General features: G+C 44.0%; 2 protein-coding genes and 1 non-coding gene across 6 annotated transcripts; 2 read left to right on the top strand and 1 right to left on the bottom strand.

Moving 5' to 3' along the window:
• Positions 1-223: 223 nt before the first annotated feature.
• Positions 224-8,459, top strand: LOC100845345 (probable histone acetyltransferase HAC-like 3). 2 transcript variants are annotated; one of them, XM_024456968.1, is made up of 17 exons: positions 224-414; positions 1,109-1,283; positions 1,831-1,936; positions 2,394-2,631; positions 2,705-2,884; positions 2,971-3,896; positions 4,153-4,422; positions 4,500-4,772; positions 5,128-5,256; positions 5,371-5,571; positions 5,660-5,802; positions 5,885-6,170; positions 6,250-6,389; positions 6,657-6,735; positions 6,864-7,133; positions 7,518-7,738; positions 7,851-8,459. In XM_024456968.1, exons 2-17 carry the CDS (start codon positions 1,129-1,131, stop codon positions 7,912-7,914), a joined length of 3,681 nt encoding a protein of 1,226 aa, XP_024312736.1. In that variant the 5' UTR covers positions 224-414; positions 1,109-1,128; the 3' UTR covers positions 7,915-8,459. The 2 variants fall into 2 exon arrangements, with proteins under 2 accessions (XP_024312736.1, XP_003560039.1); XM_003559991.4 differs by having other exon boundaries at positions 226-414; positions 7,521-7,738.
• Positions 8,460-9,849: 1,390 nt separating this feature from the next.
• MIR1432 (microRNA MIR1432) lies at positions 9,850-9,970 on the bottom strand. The gene has a single exon (NR_127122.1). It is a non-coding gene; the product is annotated as a microRNA MIR1432 (primary transcript).
• A 4,788-nt stretch (positions 9,971-14,758) lies between these two features.
• On the top strand, positions 14,759-18,917 carry LOC100842725 (5-formyltetrahydrofolate cyclo-ligase, mitochondrial). 3 transcript variants are annotated; one of them, XM_010238148.3, is made up of 9 exons: positions 14,759-15,089; positions 15,659-15,796; positions 15,863-16,024; positions 16,150-16,191; positions 16,297-16,342; positions 17,178-17,248; positions 17,497-17,572; positions 17,709-17,791; positions 18,516-18,917. In XM_010238148.3, exons 1-9 carry the CDS (start codon positions 14,843-14,845, stop codon positions 18,653-18,655), a joined length of 1,005 nt encoding a protein of 334 aa, XP_010236450.1. In that variant the 5' UTR covers positions 14,759-14,842; the 3' UTR covers positions 18,656-18,917. The 3 variants fall into 3 exon arrangements, with proteins under 3 accessions (XP_010236450.1, XP_003562830.1, XP_024313556.1); XM_024457788.1 differs by lacking the exon at positions 14,759-15,089 and adding an exon at positions 15,105-15,180; XM_003562782.4 differs by lacking the exons at positions 17,497-17,572; positions 17,709-17,791 and having other exon boundaries at positions 14,764-15,089; positions 18,516-18,875.
• The last annotated feature ends 4,228 nt before the right edge of the window (positions 18,918-23,145 follow it).

Raw genomic sequence — 23,145 nt, 5'->3', positions numbered from 1 at the left:
GATTATCGAGCCGTCGTAGCCACGGACTGCGCGTTGCGGCACACATAAACCCATCGGTGTACTTTAGGCGCACGCCCCAATCCAAACCAAAACCAAGAACCCTCTCGACATCTCAATATCTCATCTCAAACCCTGATCCCAATTCCCAAACCGAGCCGGTATCTTCTTCGAGCCTGATCCGTATCTGGGCCGTCCTGGTGTGGGCCGCGCCGTACCCCTTTTTCCTAATATTTTTTCCGATTTCTCTCTCCTCCTCGCCCACGTCTCGTCCCGTCGACTTCCATCCCTCCCGCCGCCTTAGTCCTAGCCCTAGCCCGCCGCCGTCGGCGAGACCCAGACCCCAGCGTGCCCCCTTTTGTCCTTCCCGACGGCTTCGCACGCATCCCCCGCCGTGCTTCCGCCTGGGAACCCTAGGTAACGCCCCCTCGCAATCTCACCCCCCGATCCGGATTTCTTGGGAGTCCTGCCCCCGTACGGCTCATCTAGGGTTAGGGTTTCTTTCCTTTCTTTCTTGTTCTAGTTTCCGTAAGGCATGGGGTTAAGCGATGCCTGGTATGTCTGTTACTCTTTAGTTCCTAACATGTCCTGTTGATGACTGGTACATATCGCAGGATCAATTTTGTATCGATGCATGGTTATCTTTTTGTGCTGTTCATTCATGGTTGTGCAATTAGGTAACCTTCTTTGGTGATATGTTGGGATGTGTAGAGGTATGATCTAGGAGAGGCAATGTGTAAAATTGATTCTCTGTTGGAGCTCTCTGGGCAGGTTTATCATTTTTACCAAGCACTCTTCATATTTAGTGATTCATCATTTACCTGTTTTTAGCATTTTTGTTGAATGATAGCTAATGCATGAAGTTGTTGCATACATTTGAAAAATCGCACTTTGCAGTTGCATTTTTATTTAAATTTTGTCGACCTGTCGTCATTTGGAGTTACATTGTCTTGCTTGTGTGCTGTTATACTATCTTGTGCCAGTGCATCGGTAGCAATACTGGAATAGCATGATTTTTCTTAACGCTGCTTTATATTTTTATTACCATTTGTCCCTGGCTATTATGTGGAGTTGGTGTGCCTGCTAACCTCTTGCTGACTTAAATCTGTAGATTTCAGCTGAGATAGAAGGATGATGACACAAACCCTGCAAGGGATCCAGCGACAGTATGCACCAACTGGCTATCCTATACAAACAAAGTATACACAGAGTGCAGCGCAAATTCTTCAGCTGGATAATATGGATTCAGATACCAATCCAGTTCGTTTCATGATCCAACAGAGGATGTAAGTTCTGAAACCACTGACATCGACAACAATGCTAGCTCAGTATATCAGAAATGGTTACATTCTAAAGCATTTGTTTTAGCTATTTTAGCATGTAGTATTCTCCTTGTTTATTATATTTGATAAATCTGTCCTTGTTCATGTTTTGCTAATATGCGTTGCTCTGTAGCCTTGAGAATGATAGCATTGATTTGTTCTCTTTATAAATATAATTTCAGTCATAGGCAGAAATTTTTATAAATTTGGTAAAGTGAACTTCAGTTGCTTGTACAGCTGTTGGACTTGACACAAGTATTTTGGCATACTATGTATGACACTATCCTTGATGATTTTATTGTTTGAAACCCATGTATGTTGATAATCTGGAGTTAGATGGTTGAAAAAGGATTAGTCCTGTCCTTGGTTATTTTATTCTTCGAAACCCTTGTATAGTTGATAATTTAGAGTTAGATGGTGGTTGAAAAAGGATTAGTTTTGTCATTGTCAGTTAATTTATGACCAACATTCCCTGTTTGCACAGTATATCCTGATTTCTTTTCCTATCCAGTTTACACTGCTTGAAAGAAAGAGTGGAGTGCTATAACTGGAACCCACATTGTCTTGTTGAGTTATCAAAACAGATTGATGAGCAGCTTTATAAGGATGCTTCAAAGGTATGTGTTGCAATATAAGTCTTCCCTCAGTCTCACTTAACTGGCGTTGACGTTGGGAGACTCTTTTAAATTCTGTTCATTGAGGGTATCAAGGATGCACTTACTTTAATACTGTTCATTCAAGAGGTTAAGTGGGTCTGGCATATCATTTGATATTTGTATGTATGGTCATTTTTCATCAACTTCTGTGTAGACATTGGTTTCCTTGGTTGGTCTGTGTAACAAGGGGAGTATAGTAGTAATATTTGATAAAAAAAAATGGTGCTGTCTGGTTATTTCTGCTGTCCTGTTACATCACCTTTAGAGTTTGGCTTATCTTCTGCTGAACAGAAACTGATAGTCAAAGTCTGAGCTATTCTTGCAATTCATTAATGTTTTTCTTTCATGGAATTTGATAATTTAAATTCTGTTATCATAATTCTGGATGACTTGCTAACACCTAGTTCTTTTCTGTCAGGTCCAATACATGGATTTTGATACTATAGAAGAAAGGGTGAATGCTGTCCTCAGTACTGGATCATTTGGCAACATTGAATATGCTCGGGCTTCTTCAGCAGATTTACCCACGTTATACTCAGAACAGCCTGGGATAGATGTACCAGATCTAAGTACACAGCATGGTAGAGCTGTTTCTGGTTCTGTTAGTCTTGCGCTGCCTTCAAGAGACTTATCACATCATGTGTTCTACTCTCAGGGTGAGTTAAGACGAGTTCTCTGCTTTAACCTCACTGTAGAACTTTGGAATTTAATCTTGGCTTGTCTTTACAGGATTTGCACCAAATGTCCACCATAATGATGCTGCCAACTTTGCTTGTTCATCAGCTGATAAGATTAAACAGTGGCCTCAAAGTGCATACACCATTGCTGCTCCATGTGTGTCAGCACTACCAAAATGCAGTCATAGTCTGACTGGGAGATTTGGTGTAGTGCATAATGACCATATCCCAGGTAAATTATTTTTCTTGCCTTGACTCATGTATGAAACCAAGCTGAAGCTATTATGGTTCATAAACATCATGACCAAATTTTTCCAGGCGATGCTCATCAAGTTGATAGTCCACAACCATCAACATCTGGGAGTTCAAGCTCTTTGTCTGCAATGTTTGATCGAACCGCAAATTCTACAACTAACATCTATCCTACTGGTCAAGTACCAGACAGAGCATATGAGGAGTTGTATACAAGGAGTCACCTAACAGAGCAATCAGATCAGTCAAACATCACCGCTGGAGGCCATGACTTGTCGTATCACTATGACCAATCTAAAATGCACCCAGACACCAAAGGAGAATGTGGACTTGACGGATGCATTCAAAAAAATGAAAAACGTTGCCAGATATCAGAGAAATGCTCAAATTTAAGCACACAGTGCTCCCATAACCAATGCTGCTTTATTACTGATGTTGATAGTAGTGGTTCTGTAAGAAAGGAAGTGAGAGCTGAACAGGCATCAAATAGCACAGTCTCAAAACCAACTTCACCTACATCAGTTGAATCTTCTGGCAAGCATCATCCGGCAAAACGATTGAAGATTGATTCACCTAGTCTTTCCCATGTCAACGAAATAGAGTTTCCAAGGGAAAAACAGCTTGCCGCCAATGAAACACATCTATCTTTTGAAACAGTACAATCTGAAACCACAGAATTACCCACAAAGTCACCATCTGGCTGTTCCTTGGGAGATAGCAATACTAGCGGCAATGTTATGCTTGGACCAAACAGTGAAGAGCTACATAAGATGGAGATTATTGGATTGTCAGAGACTGCTGTACAGGTTCAAGAAGAACTGTGCTACGAAAATGGTGATGTCGAGATGAAGGACAGGCTTAGTTCAGTAGATCAAACATCTACTGGACCCAACTTAACTGCGAGGAAGAAAAGAGGGGCTTCAATACTTTATGCTTTAACTGCTGAAGAGCTTATAGATCACATGACAAGTTTGAACCAGCATACATGCCCGGTGAGTGAACAGCCCTTGATCTAATAATGGGTTCCGATTTAATATAACTTGAATCTTAGTTGATGCTATGATCTCTACATATTATGACACTGTAATATGCAAATTAATTAGTAGTTACTTTGTACTTCCACTTGAGTCTTGCTAGAAGTGTTAGTTTTCTTGAATAATGGAAACTAGATTGTCTGTATTGTGCATGCTTTTTAGTTATTGTAAGATGCAGCTCATATCCATTATCACAAGTTACTTTATTTTTCAGAGCAAGGTGATGACAGAAGAACTCCACTCAGGCCTGCCTGACCAAAACACATGCAGTTTATGTGGGTTGGAGAGGCTTATTTTTGAACCCCCTCCACGATTCTGTGCTCTCTGTTTTAAAATAATAAATTCCACGGGATCCTATTACGTTGAAGTGGAAAATGGAAATGACAAGACTTCGATATGTTGCAAATGCCACCATCTTAGTAGTGCTAAAGCTAAATATCAAAAGAGATTCAGCTATGCAGAAACAGATGCCGAGCCTGAATGGGTAATGTGCTTTTCTTATATAATTATTCTTATCCACGTACGAGTTTCTCATCTTTTATTCACTTATGTCAATTTCAGTGGGTCGAGTGCGATAAGTGCAAAGCTTGGCAGCATCAAATATGTGCTCTTTTTAACCCTAAAGTTTTGGAGGAGGCGGAATATAGTTGTGCGAAATGTTTATTGAAAGAGAAGGACCGTGGAGATATCAGTTCTCTGGAGTCATCTACTGTTCTAGGAGCATTAGATTTACCGAAGACTAAAATGAGTGATCATATTGAGCAAAGACTTTCCCAGAGGCTTGTGCAGGAGCGGCTGCTAAGGGCAAGAGCTTCAGGAAAGGGCATTGAAGAGGTATGTATTCTTGTAATTATCTGTACCACGTACAAAATAATTGTTAACCATGCAGCTAATTATAAACTTATCACACCCTCATCCCTGTATAAATCGTGTTTCTTGCGTTTCAGGATCTTTTGATAAACTAAACCTGAGTTTGTGTTTAGATTTTATTGGATCAAATAAAGATAACTTCCTGCGAGACCAGCTTAACAAAACTAGGATTGTGGAATTAGTTCTGATTGCTGATGTTTTATTCTTCATAAGATTATCTGTTTTGTTCTTGATATCATTTGCCTGTCTTCAGGTGTGTTACAGTCTGATGTCAATATTGGAGTAAACTTACTTCTATCTTATGTGCTCCATTTTTCAGGTACCAGGAGTTGAAGGTCTTACTGTTAGAGTGGTGTCCTCAGCTGCCAGAGTACTACAAGTCCTACCACGTTTTCGGGATTTTTTCAAACAAGGAAATTATCCCGGGGAATTTCCGTACAAATCAAAGGTGATTGGGTGATACTTTATTTGACACATTATTTTTCATAGTACCCAAGTTAATAATAAATCCAGCTGTTTAAGTACATAACTGGAGCTACCTTTGGCTGCCTTTTTTGTGCAGGCCATTCTCTTGTTTCAAAAGAATGAAGGTGTGGATGTTTGTCTATTCGCCATGTATGTACAAGAGTATGGGTCTGCTAGCCCATTACCAAATCAAAGGCATGTTTATCTTGCATATATCGATTCTGTCAAGTACTTCCGACCTGAAATAAAATCTGCAAGTGGGGAAGCTCTCCGTACATTTGTGTACCATGAAATTTTGGTACGGGAATTCTCATCCAACAGTTCCTTTAACGCTTTTTATTTCCACTCTGAGCTGAAAAAATTTCGGGTCTTGTTTCCCTTTCTAGATTGGCTATTTGGATTACTGCAAGAAGCAAGGATTTGTAAGCTGCTCCATATGGGCTTGCCCATCTACGAAGCGTGATGACTATGTTTTGTATTGTCATCCCACATCCCAAAAAATGCCAAAGTCTGACAAGCTTCGCAGCTGGTATGTGTTCATAACACGATATTATGACTTAAAACTAGTAAATTGTATATGGACATTCATTCGGCTTTCTCATGAATTTTAGGTACCAGAACTTGGTCAAGAAGGCTGTTAAAGAGGGTGTAGTGGTGGAGCGTAATACACTTTATGATTTTTTCCTTCAGTCCAGCGGTGAACGCAAGGCCGATATCTCAGCAGCATGCTTGCCATACTGTGAGAATGATTTCTGGCCTGGGGAAGCAGAGAGACTCCTTGAGAAGAAAGAGGACAATACCTCACAGAAGGAAGAAACACAAGTAGGAAGGCTCCTGCGGGTTGCCAAACGCGATGCCAGGAAAGGAGATCTTGATGATATCTTGCTAATGCACAAGGTTATTTTATTTAAATTGTTTTTACTACCCTATATTCAGTATAATGGTGGCACTTGACACTATTTTTTGTTGTGGGCAGCTTGGAGAAAAGATGCGGACAATGAAAGAAGATTTTATTATGCTTTGTCTGCAGCATTTTTGCAAGCATTGCCAGAAAGCTATTGTGTCCGGTAAAAGTTGGATTTGTACCAGCTGCAAAAATTTCCATCTTTGTGATCAGTAAGTATTTCTTCTAATCACTATAATTTTATTTATACTTACATAATCTACTGCCATAGTTATATATAGTGTATGACCATATACTTGGTAAGATATTCTTATGAAAAACATCTATTGCACACACATTTTCAATTTATCATCTAGTGCCTAGGCCCTTGCAACCTCAAGTGCAACTATCAGTCTGCAGCTGTTTTTTTTTATTGATCATCTGTCAATCCAGTTGCCAGCACCCATTATTGACGATGTTGTTTTTGTGAATCCTTGTAGATGTCATGCAGTGGAGCTAAATATGCCACAAAAGGATAGGCATCCGGCTAAAACAAAACAAAAGCATGCTTTTCAAAGGGTACTACTATAAACTCTGCTATACTTGTTTATTTGCTCTGTCGAACGAAGCAAGCATAATATGCATGCTTCTATTTGATAGATGTGGAATGGAATTTGTACTGACCAGATTAACTAATTGTCCTGTAGATAGAGGAAGAACCTCTTCCGGAGACTGATGATGGAGATCCAACAATGGAAAGCAAGTATTTTGACAGCAGAATAGATTTCTTGAAGCACTGCCAAGACAATCAATACCAGTTTGATACACTCCGAAGGGCAAAACACTCAACAATGATGATTCTTTATCATCTGCACGATTCAGCTTGTTCTGCCTCTAAACAAGTTGGGGAAAATTTGCACATCCATAAGCTCAGACAGACAGACAATCGCCACATATTGCAAAACTACACTCTACAGGTATCATTCTTTAAATTTGTAACTGGAACTTCTACGTCTCTACAGGTTGTGGACGTTTTGTCAAGGGCGCCATTGTTTTCTGTTTGACTAAAATTTTATTTGCAGGATTTTTCTTGAATAAAGTGAAATTTGTTGTTTATTTGACTTAAGTTTACTTGCTGGAGTAGTGGTGGTGTTTATGCTTACCTGTTTGTCCCAGTGTTTATTTTGTTGATCTTAAGCATATCCAATTTAATAATCGGTGTGAATATTATTATTCATTTTTGGGTTCTTACATTATTTATAATGTAGTTTTTTCTAAAATACTTAATCATCTCCTTTTTTACTGATAAAATGGTGGGAGCTTTTCAGCTGTTTGGTACTAATGAACTGCCTGTTTCAAAGCAGGACTACCTTGAAAGTTTGGTACATGCTTCAAAATGCTTCTTCGATCCACGGAATTGCACCTTCAAACTTTGTATTATTTTGAAGAAGCTGTTCTTCCATGGTGTACGATGTGATGTCCGCAACCGAGGAGGTTGCAGGAAGTGTGTCTTCATGTGGAAACTTTTGCTCACTCACTCAAAACACTGTGATGACAGGGACTGTTCAGTTCCCAGATGCAGGTAAAATCATCCTTCTCTGCATTATGCAGCTCCCTATCTCCAAATGCACTTTTGCATGACTCGATGCAACCCACTTCTGTGGCTGGCTGATGGTTTTTTAATTTTCCTTCAGGGATATAAAGGTATTCTTTTCTAAGACAAAGAAGCTTACTGGACCTTGTGCTGTAGAATGCTAGCGAATTTGAGACAAGCTTCCCTTGAACTACTAGTACTGTTTTTAACAGGAAGATTTGTTGATGAAAATGCAATAAACTGTTTCCGTCATAGATTGACGGTATTGCATGGTAAATAAAATGACGACTTTGTGGTGGAGGCGGCAGCAGCATAGTTAGTTGTGTCGCTGGTTTCCTGGATTTCCTGGGTGACTGGGTTCAACTGTATCATATTTATGTCCGTCGCCGGGCTGCTGTTTTTGAGCATGGATGTTATTGGGAGGAAATACCAACGGAGGCTTACTTAGACAGTCTTTGACATATGTAGTGCTGGTACATAGCTGTATAGTTTCCTGCAAGCCATAGCTGGATCACCAAAATAGATTCTTGTTTCTTTTCTCCTTTTTTCTCTGATTGTATTGAACAAGGCCACAATTTTGTTCAGTGTTGCTGTACCGTGGCTAATTCAAATTCAATGAAATGTGTATATTTACTTTTTCGCCGGTTACTGACCTGAGCCAGTTTCTCAGATGTCTACCGTGGCTAATTCAAATTCGATGAAATGTGTATACTTTTTCGCCGGTTACTGACTTGAGCCAGTTTCTCAGATGTCTCGCACTTGAAATACTACTGCCTCGTATATTGTTTTCTTTGATCAAGCCTTTGGCCAAGGATTACTCCATCGACGTGTGACTTATGTGATACAAATCATAACTATAAACAAGTACTTTTGAATAGGAATACAATGATATCAATTTTATTTCACAAAAGTTATATGTTAATAGACTAATTTTTGGTCAAAGGCTCGGTCAAAGCAAACAATACAGGTCTTAATTTAAAGAACAGAGGGAGCACGATGCCTGTGACAAGTGAGTCATTGCATATAGGTCTTAATTTAAAGAACAGAGGGAATATGACTATAGGTCTTAATTTAAAGAACAGAGGGAATATGACGCCTGTGACAAGCGAGTCATTGCTCATCTCTTGCCTTGAGCTCCATTTCATCAGAGAGGACTCAACTATTCGCTTCTAAATATACATTTGTCACGAAAAAGGATACAGGATAATGGGAAGTCTTGTTGTTTTCACAGATGAATTCTGCCCCAAACTGGAACTTCCGTAATTTTCCTTGGACTTAAAGTGAGTTAATACACAAACTTGAACCTAAGTTGAAGTTTTATTCGAACATCGTTTTGGTTTAATTTACAAGGATTTTCTCTCTAGAAGCTCTGGCTCGCAATCAAGGCAAGCTTCTCACTGAGAAGAAAAACATTAACAAAAACAAAGCAATGTAGAGAGACCTGTGTGCTTAGCTTAGCCGGGGCTCTTTGCTTTGGTCACTTTCTGTACTATATGGAGCGTCGTGCTCGACTGGTTGTCGTCCCCGACCTCCCGCACTAATCTCCCGTACTCCCGTTTCCACCACTCCAATGCTAGATGACATCGCCGCCAACGACCACCGTCCAACCGCATGATCTAAATCTGTAGTATACGCATGCGCAAGTCAGATCGATTGGATCGTTCCAAACCTTCAGCAGCACCCAGGAGAAGATGCGCTCCTTTCTTGAAGAACATGGAGTCCGTTTTTCTGAGCCTGAGATTCAACACATTCCGCAACTGATTCCATTCCACGAAGGCGTTGAAGAAGATGGAGCCCGGCAGCCTCGACGTCGCAACAGCAGCGAGGCCGGGCCGTCAATGCCAACGGTGGACGGCCGGGCTCCTGGCGCCGGCAGAGGAGGCCGAGTGCCGGCCGGCGCGACTTCTCAGCCGCGACGCGCCGTGCCTTGAGTCCGCGCTCAGCTCGCTACCTCGCTCCTCCTCCTCTGCAAAGATCAAACACGGAGGAAATCAACGAATGAAGATGCATTTTACCTCGTATTCCTCCGTAAAGCCGGCGCCAAGCCAGATACGAAGAATCAGCCTTTAGCCCTTTACACCTTTCTTACAGGGATAGTGCGTCCTATGTTCAGGGGAGATGACACCCACTCCAAGCGGATGGACACACATGGCCTAGTAACTAATTGAACTGAGCCGACCCATCAGATCGATGTCGGTGTCATCTCTCCTGAACAAAGGACCCAATCCCAATCCCATACCATGAACACCACCCTGCCCGTCCCCTCTCTGTCTCTGTCTGTTGTTTGTGCTCTGAATGAACTACGCTCTACGGGCCTTCATATATAGGCCGGGAAATTGGAATCGATGGGTTTGGCTGGCCCTGCATTCCTGCACTCAGAAACGCCGACCGACCGGGTATACGCCCGGCCAGCCATGTGACAGTCGAGGCATCTGAAATGACGCGACGACCTCTGACAAGGTCTGATTGACCGGAGAAAACTCAAACTCGTGTGTTCACTCTTAAATCCCCCGCGTCCACACCGGAAAGCTGTAGCCCGTAGGTCAATGGCGTCGTCGAGTTGGAGTATAATATTAATACGATGTACACACACACTGACACACACAAGGGGGCAACTTGGCGCCCTAGTGGTGATGCCAAGCAAGACCAGATTGAGAGTACTAGTACTCCGGCGATACTGTTGTTGCTTGTCAAGACTACAATAGCGTTTCATGTTTGTTTTTGCGCCAACAGCGCAGCAGAAGCTGTCTTAATATGTTAGGACCCTCTTTCAGATGAGAACCCTCTTTTGTTTATCTGGTAATCAATCTTTGGTTTCCACGAGAAAACTTGTCATGACCGCATGAAGTAAAGTGGGTAAACAGCTAGGTAAAATAAACTATGCATTGGTTTGATAAATTGATCACCACTTCCTTCACCCGACCGAATGATTCAGACAGGTGAAGTGCCGTTCTAGCGATTTACGCCTTGGTATTGGTTAAGGACGACGACGATTCCACAATGTTGTGTACTTCTTAGCACAAAAAAAGGCTCTATCCATGGCTTCCTTTCTGAAGATTTCATTTCGATTTTATTCTTCGTCTCCGCCTTTTCTTTCTCATTTCTTGTTGGTAGCCTTTGCATGGTTGTTGGATCAGGGAAAAAAAACATGTGCGTACTTCTCGAAACTTGCAGTACTGTAGTGAACAATATCAAAGAAAATCAAATGAAATACTCTTAAACATATGCTATGATCTACTGAAGATCGTTGGTACGTGTAATATAGTCTCTAGATTGTTCTGAAGGACATAATAAAAGTGTGATGTGACTGTCCGAAGTTCAGGATCTTGCATCAAATCTCCAGGCAGTATTATATGTTTTTTTTTATCATTACCAATCAGGCCTGCTTCATACTCAATTAATGGTGTCCCCTGACTATTTCAACATTGTAGGGTGGTATAATTAAGGAGGCGCATATAGCTTAGCCAGATATGCACCAGTTTCTGTCAGAAGCGAAAGGGGAAGATTGCTAGATCCATGCATATCATTGGTGATAACAAAGATCATTATGTAAACCAGAATAATGTGTGATGTCACATGGCAAATGTCAGCATGCATGTAACTTTGAATTGTCTTCTTTGTTTGGTTTGCACCATTGTCCGCATAATTGAGTACTATCTCACATGATGACGTATATGGACAACAAAATTAAGAGTAAAAGGCGATCACGGTCTTCAAACCTGTGCGGGTGAGATAACTTCACTTTGCATGGTCTAAAATAAGATTAGCCGGCAAGTCTGGCACACTCTGGTATTCATTTCTGTGATCTTGTCTATGTGTGCCAATTTGCCAGCTCATCGTGTTCTGGATCAAAGTGAATAAAGCACTCATTGGAGTTTAGGAATGTGGTCAGTCAGTTTTGGAGTTTAGAGATCAGAGTGATCCTATGGTACAAATTCACGACCGTGAGTGCATTTTATTCAGAAGCTAAAAGTCTTGAGAAGCAAAGAAAGAAAAGATGTAGAATTAGCTACGAAAATAATGCCATTTTATTCGGAAGCTAAAAGTCTAGAGAAGCAAAGAAAGCATTTTATTCAGAAGCTAAAAGTCTTGAGAAGCAAAGACGAAAAGATGCTAGAGGCTTTAGTAGCAGTTCGACTCCCATTGGGAGCGAATTTCAGACCGGAGGATTAAAAAAATCCTCTCGTCTGTCCCATACCAAAACACAGGTCTAAGGCCGGTTTTGATCTCACGTGGCGCCGGCATGCCGCTGTGTATGGGTGAGGCATGACGTTCAGTGATTTTCTAAGCCTGTGTGAGAAGATTTTCTTTTTTCAAACGATACGCAGGCCTAGTATTATAATGTCATTTCATCGTTGACATATGCATGCACGACCGAATGATCCAGAGTCCTGTGAAGTTCATGCACCTCAGAGATTTAGATCAAAAGAGTACAAATTGTAGATGTATGCAATGCATCTGACAGTTTTATCTTTTTCCGTTGATCTTTTGTGTGCAGCGAGAAAACGTGCATACATACTACCATGTGTGCACAGCATAAAATTTGGAAGTAGTGCTAGCGTTTTTTTGGAAGTGTTCGTTGATAGGTGTCCATGCTTTTGAATTCCTCAAATTTTCCACTCTTTTGACTAGGATTGGGACGGTTAGAATCTTTTCTGTTTTCCCATAAAAAAAAGAATCTTTTCTGTTTGTCACTTTTGACTGGGGTACAGACTTTGAATTGTCTTACTTTTTAGCGACAGATGTAACCTTGCTGCCAAGATTTGGAGTATATCCCTGTCACTGAAATAAAAATCCGCAACATTTATCCACTATTATGCAGTGCTTCAGACCGGTCAGATACGACATTGAGAGATTATGTCACCTATAGGCTGTAGCTAGGTGCAAAATTAATAGCTGGTGTCTGGTCTGAAATGGACTCGTAACCAAAAGAGAAGACCCAAGGGGACAACCGGACAAGAACTATAGTTGAAGATCTTACCATGATCTGGACAAAATCCTTTGGAAGAGCTTTTCTTTTTACATCCGTCGAAGATGATTTTTTTATCAGGAATTAATCCTGTACTGCTCTGTTTCAAAAAAACAATAAACATATCCTATAGACCTATACTACTTTTGCAAGAAATCCTTTGGGTGGATTCGCCAAATCTGGGGAAATGGCATGTGCAAAACTGATCAGTGCACGGTAAACACATATCATAACTGCTTGCTCTGTCCTTGGTGTAACATACTCCGTAGTTTAGAGCGTGCGTTCACACACACAGACAACACACAGACAGAGAGAGAGAGCGCGCTTATGGTACGTGCAAACTAAAGCAATGTGGATGACCGAGCAAATTCAAAGAATACTCTTTTGTTTTCTTCTCAAACACACATCTAAAATCTACAGTAAATGTCTATTGTTTAGTACTGAAAGAACGAAACAACTCTTCAGAGCATATGCCTGCTCGGACTAGTGCCTACAGCAATCAGAATACACGGTGGACCAGCAAGATTAAAAGACAAACTGCGTATATATGAGTCTTTTTTTTACGGGGCATGCTGGGCGTCGGGTGGGCGATAAAACACACCGATCCGCCGCCTAGCCAACCGTACGATGCACACACGCTCCACCGCTAGATCTTCGATCCATCCCGTCCTTCGTTCCTAACTGACTCCGATTCCATGAGTCCTCAGCACACCCTCTCATCTTCCTCAAAAATTCCTTCGTCGAAGCACTGTCTCCAACACCGTCTGCCTCCTTGCAGCATCGCTCGCAGCACTGGCGTTGAGCTCTCGCAACACCGGCGGTGGTCATTCACAGCAACCGTGGCGGTCGTTCGCAGCAACGGCGGCGGTCGCTCGAATGCCTCCTTGCAGCATCGCTCGCAGCACCGGCAGGGGTCGCTCACAGCAACGGCGGCAGTCGCTCGCAGCACTGGCGGCCGTTGCTCGAATGCCTCCTTGCAGCATAGTTGGCAGCACCGGCTGCTGTCGCTCGCAGCAACAGCGGCCGTCTCCCGCATCACCGCCGTCGCAACACTGGCGGCCATCGCCCGCAGCACCAACAGTAGCCGTCCCTTACTCTTGAAGCTCGCAGCTTGATGCCATGGCGGTTGGACCGGGAGAGGAAAAGAGCAGGCATGCGTGGAAAGAGATAAGGTTGAACGGGTGGAAGAGAGAAAGGATAGATAAAAAAGAAAGTGGGGAGGCCCACTCCACCGCTGGAAAGAAGTCGTAAAAAAAGGCCAGATGTCATACGCAGGAGGCAGCCGATCGAATCGTTGGATCGGTCGGTTGATACCGATCATTTCCCTTTTTTTATTCGGTAGTTTTAGATTTGTAATTCTTATTCTTCTTAAAACCATTTGATTAGTGGTTTTCTATTACTCCATCCTTTGATTGAAGCTGTCAGGTGTGTCGTTGTTCTGTTTACTCAAATGTTTTTGTTTATCTCTAGTATTCTTTGTGTTTCCATGAGAAAATCTGACATGATGCATGGATATGTCTTAGGCCCCACTCTGTGTTTCCGCACATTCACCTTGAAGGAAAACGACTGGCGCTGCACACCAGCGGCAAGAAGAGGAGGAGGAAGGTGGCTGCGCTGACCTCCGTCGCCGTCGGGCGCCTCGATGCTGAGATTCACGCCGCCGCCTGGACGTGCCGATTCCCTGTCGCCTCAGCATGCGGGCGTCGTTCTCTCGATCGATTTCCAACCCGGCCTTCTATCGGACAGAATACTTTCAGGGCTGGCATGGTCCGTGAGGGAAAAGAAAACCTGAAATGACCATCCAATCATGTTTTTTGCAACTCCGTCAGAAAACAAATGGGCTTCGAATTGAAAACGGACATTCAAACGGGCTCTTAGTTTTTTCCAATGAATCTAACGAGTGGGCCAATCTTTGAGCTGGGCCGGCATCGAGAATCTGGTAACAAGACCTCAATGGGCGGCCCCTCACCGTCCGCGCGCCGTTGCCGTGTGCATCCCCTCAAAAAAAAAAAAAATCTCTCTACAGCATCCCCTCAAAAAAAAAAAATTCTCTCTACAGCACCGCGGCAGCGAGGGAGAGATGGCCGCGCGATGAGCGTGGGACACGGCGGCACGAGGCGGGGATGATAAAATATGCGGCGTCCTCGCTGATGGTGCGCCTCCTCCTCCACCTGCCCCGTGCTCCCCCCACCTACCGCCCCCTCCTCCTGCCGCTCCACCCCGCACGGCTACGAGCGGCCGCATCGGCGTCGTTCCCCCTCGCCGCCATGTCGACGACGGCGCAGGCGGTCGCCGACGAGAAGCGCGCTGTACGCTCCGAGGTGCGCAGAGCGCTCAAGGCCCTCTCCCCCGACCAACGCGCCAGCGAAGGTGATCCCTGCCCGCCCGGCTCGAACAGCGATGGCCACTAGCTGCTCGTCGATTTGCCAATTGGAAGTGCTCTTTGCTTGCGCTGCTACTGGTCAGCTTTTTCGCTAATAGAAATTTTACGAACCTGTAGTGGTAGCGCGTGACAGAAAATGTGATGAAATTTTGTGTCATTAAGCTAGCAGGAGGTAACTTTCACGATAGAATAGATTGTTCATGCCTTTTCAATTAGACTGCTCAGCAGTAGTGTGAGAGGCATGGGGTCATAGGGACATCACTACCTGATGAGAAGTTTTAAGGTAAGAAAATAATATGTTCTAGTGGCGTTTGAAGTGGTGCTTGACTAGATGATGCGAGAAATAAGGACGAGTGTACCATCTCTTGGCTTCTGTTACTGGAACAATGTGGTTTTTTTTTGTTGTGTTAATTTGTTTCCCCTCTTTAGTGACCTGAGTGAACAAGGATTACTGGATGAGTGTAGTTCGTATTCTTCCATTGTTGGAACAAAGTTAGTTTTCTGTATCATATTTTTTTTCTAGTATCTGGAACTGAAAGTTTTCATATATTTTCAGACCTGGCTATTCAAAGCAATATTTTGAACTCTTCTTGGTTTAAAGCGAGCAAACGGCTGTGTGCCTATATTAGTTGTGCACAGTTGCGAGAAGTTGATACATCAAAAATACTAGCAGAAGTTCTATCCCAAAATTCTGGTGAGTACTATATACATGTATGCTGTGTGTTGTTTCTTGTCGCTAACTATTTGGTTGTTTCTTAAGAACATGATGGACAAGCAAAGGATATCTATGTTCCTCGAGTGGAAGATAAAAATCGGAATATGAGGATGTTTAAAATCACTACCATGGATGATTTAGTTAAAAATTCAATGAACATTCTGGAACCATCACCACTGGATGCTAGTGGAAATGCTCGTGAAGATGGTATGAAGTTTATTCCATGTTACCATGAAATGTTTCCCTATTTTACATATTTAAACTTTTTCACTGGTACTAAGTGGGATAGTCAACTTATATGCCCTAAATTGATCCAATTTTAATCTTTACAGTGTTGTCAGCCTCTTCCCCTATTGATCTTTTTCTGTTGCCTGGTAAGACCTTTATCCCTTTATTACATTCATGCCTGTCATTTTTCTTATGCGAGATCATTCATGCTGTGACATTACAAATTCAAATAATATTTGTTATTCATGCAGGACAAGCTTTTGACAGAACTGGCCGAAGACTAGGACGTGGTGGAGGGTAGGACTACACATCATTATATCATCTTTACAATAATGTCCTGTATTGAAGTTGCCAATTTAGATCTATCTCAGAATAAAAAAGGTTGCCAATGTGCAGTGAGTCCAGTGACACATTTATCCAAATCATTTGATATTCTGCACAAAGGTTTGGACCAAATGGCCAACTGTGAAATTGTTCCATTTCTAACTTTCAGTGCTAGCTAAAAACTGATCCATGTACCCTGAAATATGTTGATATTTTAGCACTGAACATCAACAACTATATTTTGTTTCATAGGCATGTATTCCAAGTTGCAATTCCTTGATGTTAAAATTTTAGCGTCTTCTGATTTCTGGTCTCAGAGGAGCCTGATGTTGGAATAACAGTTACCACACATGCAACTAAATGCATCTTTTAGATGCAGAAACTCCTGGATAGGGTGATCCACACACATAAAAAGCTTGTGGTCTAGCAAGAAATCAAATGAACCAAGGCTGTGGATCTAGAACCAAGGTGCATGTGCAAACCATCAAAAAAACTGAAAGCTTGTGGTTGTAACAAGGCTGTGGATCTAGAACCAAGGTGCATCAACACGAATCTTGTAGAATCTGGAGTTAATAGGATTGGATATGTGAACTTACTTTCTCCCTTTGAATTTAGTGTAAAACTCTATACGCAAAACCTCACGATATGTACTCTAGTCCAGTACATCTCCATGATTCCATGATATGTACTTCTATTTATTATTGGGCAGTTCATTTATCATTTGTGCCAAATTTCACTTTGTTTTGTATTTGAATATATTTTTGCTTTACCTAAATTGTCTCTTTGCATGTTTGTTCAAATTTAAAAGGTACTATGACACATTCCTGATGAGATATCAAGAACTTGCTAAAGAGAACGGGTGGAGTCAGCCTCTTCTTGGTATGGCATGCGTATTTTCAGAATTTAGTTATTTAAATTTGACTTAGCCTTCTTTCTTTAAATTATTTCTTCTCTCACGAGTTTGCAACAAGTTATTGCATTTTGTTTTATTATATTCACGTAAAGTATAGCTGTCAAAAAAAAAATCACGTAAAGTATATGTTTTATTGTGCGATACCTTGGGGTCACTTTGGTCCCTCTGCAGCTCTACCTCAAAACAGAATCAAAATGAAATGTTTTTAGGACAGACTGTGTTGGAGTAGGAGTAAGAGTAGGACCAAAGTGGGCCGTTTTGAAGCAGAAGGACCAAAGTGAGATCATGATGTAGGTACCAAAACTGTCGTGTGCCTATTATGCTACCAACTTCTGTGAGCTACTTTAGATGCCTCTTTTTTAGCGAAAACAATGGAAGGTCCCTAGTGCGCTTAATTTTTTTAATAAATGGAATGGATATGTGCAGGAGAGAGAGGTACAGGCCCTCGGGTGCAACCAGGGGAGAATTGCAACTGTCAATCCAGGCTACGCTAGCATACCCTGTTTTAGGTTAGCTCAAAGTCTAGTAGATCTAAAGAGGTTCTTGATAACAGAATAAGTGACAGACAGCAGAACCTTGCCTCTAAAAAACCCATTCCTATTTGTCCATTAAAGACCTCTTACATCTACCTATTATTTTTGTTGTTCATCCTATACTCATGTGCTTAAACCCTTATGTTTTACAAGGGACCTTTCTCGTGGACTTAACTTTAATAGCTTTTCAACGGTTCAATTGGCATGATAAGGGTGCAAATCACTGTGTTGTGGCTCATTTATATAGAGTTGACAAGCACATTATCTGCTTGAATTATGACATTTCTTAAATCAAGACTGTAGAAATGTCAAAATTAGCCATGTTCTTGGTCTGAGAAGGGCTTGTGCCTCTGGGGTCAACTTCAAAATGCCCATAGAAATGGGTTTGGCCGTTTGGGAATGAGAAACTTAAAGAGACAATGTGGTAGAATCAATGAGCCATAATTTTGGTCCATATGGCAGATGGTGAATCCTCTTCATAAAACAAGCAAATGGTGAATCAACAAAGCGACTCAAAGTTGCTTTCTGATTCCAGCTGAACAAATTGTTTTTAATTATATTTTTCATTTACTAATCATATCCATGATATACGCCTACATCAATAAAAACACCTCTGACATTGTGCATTTCGTAATTAAATTTGACTACCATTCTCTTTACCAAGTGTTCCACACTAATTGTTTGCTTACCTATTCTGAAGTTGCACTTTCATATTCGGTGCAAATTCTGGAGGAAGGCGTCATCCCAGTCAATTCAACAGATGTTCCTATTGATGCTCTGGTCACATCCTCTGGCGTTATTCCAATCAGTCCTGCGGCATTGGAGAGGTTACGAAGCTGATTGGTTTCCCGGTTCTCCCGATGCCTTCAGTCCTGACAGCAGACGACACTTTCCTGATCTCTGCCAGGAATTTGTGTATTTGTTTCCTGATCAAGCGAACTTGGTTAGATATTGCGTTTTGCCGCATTAGCCGCCCTTGAGGTGAGACTTGTGATCAAATTCAATTGCCAATGAGCATGCATGTTGTATTAAGAATTCAATTGAGCCCTCATGCACCTGAGCACTGCACTTTCCATGTTTTGCGAGCTTTTTTCACCCGAAACGGAGGCGGAAGCTTTGCCTCGTCTCATTGATAAAGGAGTTTTGAAACCTGGTTGATTATGGAAAAACCGGGTAAAATCTGTTACAACTCAAAGCTTCCATCATCGCATCTAGAACATCACATATGCCGACAACGCTTCTCACTGACTTGTAAATCAAGCCATTTGCTCACAACAAAATTGCGATCTCATCCTTAACACGCACTCCAGGGGTTTACATGTCTACATGTCTGTGCAGTATGTGTTGCTGTTCTTACTAAGATACCAGACCTAAGATTCACAATCAAGTACACCGATATTAGGCTACAGGTGCAGAATCCTCAATCCTAACACAAGAGCTACAAAAATGTCGGCACGAAGCGATCAGGGCTCGAGCGCGTCCTCAGGAGCGATGTAGGGGTCGTCGAAGAAGACGGTCTGCACCATCTTGTCCATCTCCCGGCGTGCCTCCTCCCTCTCCCGGGCTTCGCGAGCGGCGGCGATGGCCGCGCGCAGCGTGTTCTCCGGGGCGTAGAGGTCTGGCTTCACCGTGGCCGCCGCCGTTGCCGGGATCTGCGGGCCGGTCTTGCTCGTGGCTTGGAGAAGCTGCTCGCCGCAGGCCTCCTGCTTCGCCTTGATCGCGTCCTGGCAGAGGACCCTGGGACTAGCACTGCTGGCCTTGATAAGGTCTTTCTTCTTGGGCTGCTGCGGTGCCGCCGGCTTGATGATCTTGGCGCAGCACGGAATGCTCTCGCCCGCCGCCTTTCGCTTCTTGGTCGTCCCATCCTTCTTGGGACGCGACGCTTGCAGCGGCACCGGCCTGATCCTGGTGCTAGAAAGGACCTCGCCGGCGTTCTGTTTCTTGCTCTCTTCATTGGGGCGAGGTTCCTGCGCCGCATGCTTGATCTTGCTGCAGGCCTTCTGCTTCTTAGTCACTTCTTGCTGGACCTTCGCCGGCGCTTCCTTCGGGCGCGACGGCAGCACAACCAGCCTGACCATCTTGGGGCAAGGGATGCTCTCGCCGGGCTTCTGCGTCTCGATCACGTCGTCGCGGCAAACGGGGGCGTTGGCATTGGCGTTTCCTTTCGGGCGCACGACAAACGGCCTGATCCTGGCGCAAGAAAGGTGCGCGACGGTAGAAACGACGGGCTGCTCTCCCGCCGGCTTCTTGCCCGTGCGGGACCCGTCGTCGTCGTCGTCGTCGTGGCGGCGTCGCCGCTTGCCGCACGACGGCGCCGGCGTGCGGGAGAAAGAATACGAAGCAGGGTCGCAGGAGGGGTCGCGCGGGCGGCAGGGAGCCACCGCGGAAGCCATGCTGCTAACTCGTCTCTCTCGATCGATCGGCTTCGTCTTGCTTGGGTGAATTGCTACCACTAGGGGCTGGCTGATCGTGGAAGATGGGGGCTGATGGCTCGATGACTCGATCGGGATGCTGCAGGAATCGTGGGAATTTGCTTATATGGAGCGGGGCTAGCGGCGCTGCGGAGTGCCGGAGTCGGTTCTGTTTCATGCCAGTCCGTCTCCGGCCAGGAATCGGGGATCCGTTGCCAGGCCTGCTGCCGCGAAGAAATCCGTGCGCGTGTGCCACTGTTTGCCGCGTCCTGGCTTTTGTCCACCCCACCGAAAATTTGGAAAGCTAATCGATGGCAGGGTATCCGAATCCGACTACCCGCTGAGGAGCGCGTCCGTTCACGCGAAGGCGTTTTTTTTTTTTTTTTTTTCGCTTTACCTTAGTTTTTGTTTCCGCAAAATCTTATGGCTATTTGGGAGCATTTGATTTTGCTTCCGAATCGGCGCCTTACATTTTGCACCCGTGACTCCTGAACTTTCACTGAAAAAGAACTTATGAAAACCAAAATGCAGTTTGATATTTGGATTTGGGTTTTTTAAAGGAAGGCAAACACATTATTAGCTTAAAAATAAATAAAACATGATACCAATTACATCTATCTTCTCCATCACCAACCACAAATCAGTTGTCAAGGAACAAATCCACCGGAAGCAACAATATAGGATCCCGACATTTACGAGTCGTCGGTATGCCGTGTTGCAGAGTCTGATCAAACATGTGTTTATTATCCTTTTAGCACTAGCACGCCTTAAATAAGGACACAATACATGTGCATCGACGTTGCTTGATCAAGGCAAGACGCAAGACCAAGACTTCTCGCCTAGAAGCCTAGCTCACTTGGTTGGGGAATGGATGTAAAATCACATCATCTGAGTTCAAGTCCTCACCAGTAGGCGCTAACTTGCACTCATGCCAAGCTGTTGCTGACACAGAGGGCACCACATCAGGCTACCCGTGTCATGTGTTTGGATATATTTAATTTAAAAAAAGCGCCATTGCTCAACTAAATAAGCCATCATCATTCATGTTTTACCAATCAAACGGTGAATAAAACTGATGCAACATTTCAGAAATGAGATTAAAAACTATCCGAAAATGGATTACATTATTTCAGAACACACGTTCTACACCAAGCTTCAAGCCCCGCTTAATTAAGCATGGGACTTATTGAGCGTCAACGTAGGAAGTTGAAACGAAATGGGAAACTATATGAAAACCTCCAAACAAAATTACAGATCTGCCCGAAAAGAACTACAAGCACAAATCTACAATGTAACGCTCAGACAAGTCCTGGGGAGATATGCGCGAATCGTTGAAGAAGACTGTCTGCACCACCTTGTCCATCTCCCGGCGGGCCTCCTCCCTCCTGCGCCATTCCACCTCCTCGAAGCTCTCCGTGAGATCCTGCATCACCCAGCTGCCGCCGTCGAGAGAACCGGCAGCAGGTTTCACCGCGGGCGCGACCTCGATCGGCATCGGCATCTGCTGCTGCTGCGGGGCCGTGGCCGCGGGACAGGGATCCGGACGCGCCTTGGACTGATCAGACCGCGAGCTCCTCGAGTGGCTCCTTCTCCTTCCCCTGTCCTTCTCGTCGCGGTCACGCTCATGGGTCTTGTCGTTCCGGTGGGAGCCGTGCCTTGTCCTTCTGCAAGATTCGCGGGAGGGCGAACGAGAACGAGGCCTCTATCGTCGTCCGCGGCGCTTCGATTCTGGCGACTCCTCTCTGTAGCGGCGGCGGTGCGCAGTCGTAGCGCTCTCCCTCTTCCTCTTTGCCGTCGTGTCTGGGGACGCGCCGCGCGTGTCTTCGCGTCGGCGGCGAGTACTCCTCATCGCGGCGACGCTGCCGCTTGGCGTCGTCTGAGTCTGGCCTCGCGACGCAGGCAGGGTTGATGCGAACCCGGGTGGCGGCGCGCGACGGCGACGGCGGGAGAAGCGTGGTCGGGCTGCGCGTGTATGTAGTGGAGCGCCCGGCGTGGGCGGGGAGCGAGGCCACGGCGGCGGCCATGCCCGATCGTTCTTCTTCTCTACCAAAGGTTTGGGATTTGGGGGAAAGTTAAGTTAATCGGGAGTACGTATAGTGGTTGCTGGCTCTAGTACGTCGCCGGGCGGGCGGTGTCGGTTGGGGACTTGAACAGGATTGGATTATTGGGGAGGCGGTGGCGAGATCATGATGCGTGGGTGCTCCTAATATGGAGAGGAGACGAGGCGGTTGTCTCCGGTGTTGGTGTCCGACTCGGGAACGGAGGGTTTGCCGCCGACTTGAATCTTGATGGCGAGTGGGGTTCGGAGGCGCGATGGTTCGTGTTCACTTTCGACGCTCGGCCACTCGGCTTCGCGCCAAATCGGACGTGAATACGGATTATTCAGCTTGGCATTCATTGGTCTTCCCGTGCTTTAAAAAAAAAGTCATGAACTATCGAAAAAAAAACACAAAAAATTTAGTACAAAGCAACTCATATAACTAAGGAATTACAATCAAATTTGTCAACGTCTTTTCCATGATATCAATCTATGCAATAAAATATCATCGAGACTTCAACAAAAAGGTTAAATTTGAGCACGAAATATCATAGAAATTTCAACACCGTCACTTGTACCACTGCACGAAGTTGACTAAATTCAGAGGTTAAGTGCATTGAGTCGTCCATCCAAAAAGATGGAAATACATGAATCGAGCGTTGGACGTATTTGTACGGAGGATGATTGAATCCTAAAAATTACATGTCGTCGAATCACAAGATATTCACCAAAATACCAGAAAAAGACTCGAAAGCCACAAAATACCATACCAACAAAACATCACGACACATCGACGACAAGAGCTCTTCTATGTTACCCGGACTAAATATTAGCCATTCATTTGCCTTAAACTATTGGCTAATATTATGTGGTAGTCCACT

This window comes from Brachypodium distachyon, chromosome 1 (assembly GCF_000005505.3).
Source record: "Brachypodium distachyon strain Bd21 chromosome 1, Brachypodium_distachyon_v3.0, whole genome shotgun sequence".
Classification (NCBI taxonomy): domain Eukaryota; kingdom Viridiplantae; phylum Streptophyta; class Magnoliopsida; order Poales; family Poaceae; genus Brachypodium; species Brachypodium distachyon.
The sequence above is the reverse complement of the archived record's forward strand: the minus strand, read 5'-3'. Positions and strand labels throughout refer to the sequence as shown.

What these genes read in the sequence shown, in the direction of transcription:
- LOC100845345 (XM_024456968.1), top strand. Translation starts at nt 1,129, where the DNA reads ATGATGACACAAACCCTGCAAGGGATCCAGCGACAGTATGCACCAACT. An exon ending in TTCATGATCCAACAGAGGAT is followed by an intron (nt 1,284 to 1,830) that starts GTAAGTTCTGAA and finishes TTTCCTATCCAG; the next exon opens with TTTACACTGCTTGAAAGAAA. An exon ending in CAGGAAAGGGCATTGAAGAG is followed by an intron (nt 4,773 to 5,127) that starts GTATGTATTCTT and finishes TCCATTTTTCAG; the next exon opens with GTACCAGGAGTTGAAGGTCT.
- LOC100842725 (XM_010238148.3), top strand. Translation starts at nt 14,843, where the DNA reads ATGATAAAATATGCGGCGTCCTCGCTGATGGTGCGCCTCCTCCTCCAC. An exon ending in AGTTCTATCCCAAAATTCTG is followed by an intron (nt 15,797 to 15,862) that starts GTGAGTACTATA and finishes TTGTTTCTTAAG; the next exon opens with AACATGATGGACAAGCAAAG. An exon ending in GACCAAAGTGAGATCATGAT is followed by an intron (nt 17,573 to 17,708) that starts GTAGGTACCAAA and finishes GGATATGTGCAG; the next exon opens with GAGAGAGAGGTACAGGCCCT.